Source organism: Chaetura pelagica, unplaced genomic scaffold (genome assembly GCF_000747805.2).
Source record: "Chaetura pelagica isolate M959 unplaced genomic scaffold, ChaPel_1.0 scaffold676, whole genome shotgun sequence".
NCBI classification, from domain to species: Eukaryota; Metazoa; Chordata; class Aves; order Apodiformes; family Apodidae; genus Chaetura; species Chaetura pelagica.
Window position 1 is genome coordinate 952,959 of NW_009953724.1, and position 6,355 is coordinate 959,313.

Sequence of the window (6,355 nt, forward strand, 5' to 3'; positions counted from 1 at the left end):
CCCTGTCCCAGAACAGTTCAAGACAGTGTGGAATGGTCAGAAGTTGGTTACCACTGTGACAGAAATCGCTGGCTAAGCAGAAAAGCTCCAAGGCTCCTGCCCTCCCCTGGCCCTGCTGTGGGACAAATCTGCTTTCAGATGATTCTGTAGATTTCTTGTACCTTTCTGCTCTCAAACTGCTTCTCTTCTACCCGAGAGACACAGCTACCTGCCCCCACTGAAACACCTCTGCCTGGGGTTTGGTGGAGGGGGCAGGTCAGTTATTGTCCACATTTCTCAGCAGGGAGGGGTATTTTATTTTTTTTCCTCCCCTTGTCTGATCTAACTGCACCAATTAAGGCAGATTGAACTTCACAGCCAGTACTGGCAGTTGGCTTTTCAGAGTGTTGTTTGGGTTTCTTTTGTATTGCCTTGAAGCAAGTTGTTCATGTGAGAGAGGAATGTTTGTCCCCTTTTTCCCAACGGTTTCTGTCGGGGTCCAGAGTGCCCAGTTGCTCTGGCAGGTGGCTCCAGGTGGTCCTGGAAGCTGCTCATTCCAGCTCTGTGGTGCATTACAGCACATGGGAATGGCTTTTGTTGGACCAAAGGCTGGGCATCTGGGCTGCAGCATTCCACCCCTGATTCCTCTTGAGTCTCATCATTCCTACCAGCTCAGTATATTCCAGATTGTGCCATGACAAGAGGCTTTGGGTCACCCGGTGCCCCAGGAGGCTCAGCAGAGGGCAGGCTGGTAGCTTGGAGCTGAGCACCTCTTATTCCATGAGCCCTCTGCTTTGGCAAGGGAATCTTGGGCCCCAGGGCTTCCTTCCTGGAGCAGCTGAACTCGGGTTCAGTCTTCCAGGACAGTTCTTCTGAACGTGTCCCCTCCTGCAGAGGGTCTCCTCCATTCCAGGGTCTGCAGGGCAGGGTTCTCAGTACCCAGGCGGGATCAAGTCGGTTCATCACACTCTTCCTCCTCTGCTATCAATCCCTACAAAGCAAATCCCCTCCCCTTTCCCCTGTTGCTTGGCTTTTTATTTTGGTGGAATCTGGTGGCCTCTGTTCCAGGGCCCTGGAGCAGGGGGCTGGATCTCAGACTCAGTACTGTACTGGCCCAAAAAGGGAGCTGCACGTGCTTTCACCTTCATTTTCAAAAGGCCTCGGGTGGCAAAAGCAAATCCTAAAAGCATTTCCTCTTGTCAAGTGTCAATGTTCTTTTTTCTCTAGGACAAACTTACAAAAAACTATAAAAAAAATATGCAAATTTTTTTTTTTTTAAATTTTGAGTCTGTCCTGTGACTTGTACTCGTTTTCTCCTGAGGCTTGTGAAAAAAAAAACCACCTTTCTTATGTACTTAAGATTATACAGAAGATTAGAATAAAGTTAATGCCAACTTGCTCATTACAAGGGCTCTTGTTTTGTTCTTTGAGGGCACCCAGGACCTGGGACAGGATGAGGTGCCTCTTGCTGCCTGACCCTGCTGTGAGGATTTCCCCTTGGGGAAACACAAACTTTCCTCAACTCCCCTTGAATCAAACCCTCAGTAGTTGTCAAATCTCACCTGTTGTTTTTGTTTTTCAGTTGGTTAGAGGTACAGTTCTTTATTGATTTCAGAGGCTGTACAAAAGTGCATCAAACAAGCCATTAGTTGAAAACTGTTCAAGCTGTTAATACCTGCTTCATCCCAACCCCTCCTTTTTCCCCAGAAACCTCTACATTTGGCCCTTTGTTCCCCATTACATGGCTGCAACACCTTTGCATTCAGCCACCTAAGTCTACTTGCTGCTCTCCCTAAGAGATGCAGCATCCTTAACACTAGTGATTTCTGTTAATACTGCCCTTGGTTCCTGTGAGGAACAGGGGACAGGGAAAACCAACCTCCCCCCCCCAGCTCGTGGTGGTGCCACCACTCTGAGAACTGCAGTAGCCTTAGCAGGATGGAGCATTCCAGAGTTAGTGCCAAGCTCAGCCCACATTGGAGTGTTATTTCACCCAGACAAGTCTCTCACTGCAGCTCTGCACCCTGTGGACCTGCTGAGCCAACCCCCCTGCCTGTCCCCTTCCCCAGTCCCCCCCAGGCCCCTGCCCAAAGTGCTGTTGCACAAGTAGCAGCATTAGTGGCAGTGATAGACCCTGCTGCTCTGGGGGCCTCCCCTCAGCCTCACTGGAGGAAGGGGAGGATAGTGGTGTCAAACCACTCTTCTGAGAAGTGCAGGTGATCCCCTTCCACCCCCAGGAACACCAGTTTTCCTGCTTTGTCCATCTCCTGCAGACCCAGGCGATCCTGCAGAGAGAGAAGTGTGTCCAGAGCTCCCTGGGGAACCTGGCACAGGGCTGGAGACCTGCTGAACAAGTAGCAGCATTAGTGGCAGTGATAGACCCTCCCTGCTGCTCTGGGGGCCTCCCCTCAGCCTCACTGGAGGAAGGGGAGGATAGTGGTGTCAAACCACTCTTCTGAGAAGTGCAGGTGATCCCCTTCCACCCCCAGGAACACCAGTTTTCCTGCTTTGTCCATCTCCTGCAGACCCAGGCGATCCTGCAGAGAGAGAAGTGTGTCCAGAGCTCCCTGGGGAACCTGGCACAGGGCTGGAGACCTGCTGGGGCAGAACTGCCTGCTGGGCTAGAGCAAGTTCTACCTCTGCTCTTCAAAAATTCTCCTCACAGAAGGGAAAAAGGCATTTTGGGTGCCTCTTCCTGGCTTTAAAAAAGGAGCAGAGTTTGTGAAACAGATGCTGATGGGGAGCACGAGCCAGGCACCAGGGCACTGCTGTGATTCCCACTGCCAGAACTGGCCTGGAGGGAAATGCCTTCCCAGGCAGCTCCTGGCAACAGGAGGCAATGCCCCAGGAATGGCTGAGAGGGTGAGCAGGGCAGAGCTGTGGGGTTTAGAGTTCAAGGACCCAGGGGACATGGCACAAACCCCCCAGCAGAACATACCTCTGTGTACAGTGAGGTTTCCCTCAGTGGGATGGTCTCCTTGGCTTGGCCACTTTTATAAAACCCAAACCACTGCCAGAATCAAAACAAGGAAACAGTTGGTGAGGGGCTCCCAGGAGATCAGCAGCTTTTCAGCAGCAAACACCAAACCACCCCCCAGAAAAGCAGCACCCACCCCCCTGCCTGGCTCACCTCAGAGATGGGTGGGTCAACCATGGTATCATTGAGGAATTTCACCATCACAAACTTTTTCAGAGCCATCAGGTTTTTCTTGTAGGTCTCATTGATGCCCTGGATGGGAAGAAAAGAGGAGAGATTCAAGGCACTGAGACAGGACAGGGAAACCACCTGCTCCAACTCACCCTGCAGAGGAAACCCTGGGCTGTGTCAGCCCAGGGGGCAGGAATGGGGATTTGTGCCACCTGGGTCCCTGGGCTGCACTCATGGATCCAGCTCCAGGCTGAGGGAGGGGATGGCCCCCCTGCCTTCCCAGGGAGGGAAAAAATTTGTCCATGTGGATTGAGCACGTGGCACAGACACAGAAGACACTCCAGAAGAGACAGGAGCTGCTCTGCCAGGGACAAGTCTCATTCCTAAACCCACCAGTGAAAACACTCTGTACATTGCAGGGATGCAGAGTGAAATCTGCTCCTTTTGGGACTCCAGAAGAACTGCTGCCAGGGAGAGCTGGCATGAAGGAATTCACTGCTGAGGCTTCTGCTCACCAGCCAGGTCCTCACCCTCTCCTGGTTGATGTCAGCCAGAAAGATGCTGTTTTTCCTGTACTCCTCCTCCTTCAGAGGGTCGTGCCAATACTCTGCTTGGACCAAGCTGGAGAGGAGAGAAACCAAAACCTCAGGCTGGAAACCCAGAGCTTCTCCCACGGGCCTGGCCCCCGTGGTGGCAGCTTGATGGAACCACTCACTGCTCCTGAACAGCTGGTGTGTAGGCACCCAAATCCAGCGTCTTCCGGATCCAGTCGCAGAGGTGGGAGCTCTCCCCGGGGCAGCGCGGGAAGCCATAGACTCCTGGGGTGTGGAGACATGTGGGACAACCTGGTGAGTCCAGCTCCAAGCCCCTAAACCCTCTGGCTGGTCAAGAACCACCCTGTCACAGAGCAGTGGCAGGAATTATCCAGGGGATCGGGCAGCCCCCCTGGAGAGCTCCCCTACCCCAGGTTCTGCCACGCACAGGCAGGGGGAGGAACAGTGCCCAGCTCACCTGCTGTTCCCAGGATGGTTCCCTACAAGTTTTCCCACTACAAATTACTAGACTCAAGTCATGGAGCATCTCAGGGGAGTGTGGAATTCACCACCCACCACTCTTCACTTCATCCTGCCCCTGTCACCTCCTGCAGGCAGCACCTCCCTCTCCTCAGGGCTTCACCCTTCCCAGGGCCAACTATGAAACACCCTCGTGGCATAGAAGCTTTAGTTCCACAAAGGCTTTTGCTTTGTAGTTAAGAGAGAAGTTCTCCCAAAACAACTAATCCCAAGTGCTTCCAAAGTCTGGAAGGATTCTACCCAAACAATCAGTCATCTACTTGCAGAGGTGCCTCCTCAGTGCCAGTGAAGCAAGACCAAGACAGAAGATAACGTAGGTGGCTAAAAACTGGGTCAAACCCCAGAGAGGAACAAAGGGACAGTTTAATTCATGAGAAAATGGTCGTTCCTCCTGCCAACAAGAGCCCCCCACCCTTCACAGGGGTTAGGTGAGATAGTTGGAGAGGACACTACCTTGGTGCTGTCCCCCAACAGAGATCAGGTTGAGCATTGGAGGAGAAGGACACCTCTGGGCCACTGCCCTCCTGGGGAGAAAGGTGAAGGAGCTGATCAGCCTGGGCTGGCTCACACAGCTCCCAGCTTTGGGTGCTTTGATCTGGTTTGCAAAAAGAATGAACCCTTCCTGGTGGAGTTGGGCTCCAGGCAAACATATCCTTGCCTCCCTTGGAGCTCTCCCACCTTTCCAAAGGGTTTGTGAGTTCACATCTGCTTGAAAATTCAAAAGGGTCTTAAAAAGCCCCATCCCTGGCAGTGCTGAAGGGCAGGTTGGATGGGGCTTGGAGCAGCCTGGGCTGGTGGGAGGTGTCCCTGCCCATGCAGGGGGCTGGGCCTGGATGATCTTGAAGGTCCCTTCCAACTCATACCAGTCCATGCTGATGAAATCAAAGCCTAAAACCCCCGAGGAATCAACAGAAATGGAAGAAAAGTGTGAACTTACAGGAACTGCCCCCCCTGGGAGAAGCCCATGGCGTTGTAGCCGCCCTGCAGGCGCGGGTCCCCGCCGAGCTGCCTGCACACCTGCCCCACCTGGGCATTCACGTTCAGGAAGAAGCTGTTCTCCACATCCTGAGGGATCAGCCAGAGGAGAACGTCTGGTTTGTACCTTGGACAACGCTTTGCACACAAGTGCCATCTGTGCAAACTGACTGCTGGCAGTTCTGCTTTTGAAAGAGGACCTTGACTTTCACAAGGTGACAGAAGTAAAAGTGCTGGGACTTCCCTTCAGCAGGGCTCTGTTCCTGCTTCTCTGGGAAACCTGTTCCCTCTGCAACACTCACATTTCCCCAAACTTCTTGACAATCTTGAGCCTCTTCAGATGTGTAAAATGAAAGCCCTGTCTCCTCCAGATTCCAGAAACTAACAAACACGTTGTCCTGAGGGAGCATTTCAGGACATTCTGGAGGGCTACACAAACCTGCCAGAACCCTGAGAGGTGCTGAGGAAGTTTGTGGCTTTATTAGAAGATACATAATGAACAAAGGGTTGTAAGTCAAAGAGGAGAGCAAGCCATCCAGCTCTGCTTCAGATAGTATCTGATCACATGCCTCTGTGTCACCTGGAGTGGTGAGAGTGCTCACCAGTGGATTTGCATATTAATCCCATTTAGACTCGGGATTTGTCTTCCCTCAGCTCTTTCCTGCAGGTATCAGCTTGACTTCACTGGTTTCTACTTGTCAAAGCTGTTTACTTCACCAAGATGTAAAAAAAAAAGCACCACACAGCAGGGAAAGCAGGAAACAAATCCTTGTGCAACCAGATTAACACCAGAGACTGCGATGACCCTGCAGAGCCACCCTCTGGCCACCACCCTGCCCGGCGGCGCCGCGAGCGGCAGCTCCTTACCTGGATCAGGTTGTTCCCAATCTTGAGAGACAGGACGTAAATCCCTGGGATTTTCTGCTCCACTATTTTTTTGATGTAGCCCATGCTCAGCGGGTTGCAGCAGCTGTCCCCTGGGGAAGGGAACACGGTCACGTCACCGCCCAGGCCCTCGCCTCGTCTCCACGACCGACCCCTCTGCTGCCATCGCCCCCGCGGGCCCAGGGCAGGGGGGTCCGCACAAACCGGAGCGGGGGGCGGCCCGAGACCCCCCTGGGGGCTGCTGAGGTCCCGGCACGGCCGGGTCAGAGACCCCCGCGCCCAGAGCCGCCCCGGG

At 53.3% G+C, this 6,355-nt stretch overlaps 2 protein-coding genes across 2 annotated transcripts in view; one reads left to right on the forward strand and one right to left on the reverse strand.

The window, feature by feature from the left end:
• The window catches only part of CAP1 (CAP, adenylate cyclase-associated protein 1 (yeast)), a 7,451-nt gene extending 7,063 nt beyond the window's left edge, over positions 1 to 388 (forward strand). Inside the window, exon 12 of the mRNA XM_010000628.1 lies at positions 1 to 388. This exon is cut by the window's left edge and continues 8 nt beyond it. Coding sequence (XP_009998930.1) covers positions 1 to 76 — 76 coding nt within the window. The 3' untranslated portion in view covers positions 77 to 388.
• Positions 389 to 2,018: 1,630 nt separating this feature from the next.
• On the reverse strand, positions 2,019 to 6,146 carry PPT1 (palmitoyl-protein thioesterase 1). The gene is made up of 8 exons (XM_010000581.1): positions 6,043 to 6,146; positions 5,138 to 5,265; positions 4,654 to 4,724; positions 3,843 to 3,945; positions 3,658 to 3,748; positions 3,110 to 3,208; positions 2,918 to 2,989; positions 2,019 to 2,264 (listed from the first exon to the last, which is right to left on the reverse strand). The coding sequence occupies exons 1-8, from the start codon at positions 6,124 to 6,126 to the stop codon at positions 2,142 to 2,144; spliced, it is 771 nt and encodes a 256-aa protein (XP_009998883.1). The 5' UTR covers positions 6,127 to 6,146; the 3' UTR covers positions 2,019 to 2,141.
• Positions 6,147 to 6,355: the final 209 nt, after the last annotated feature.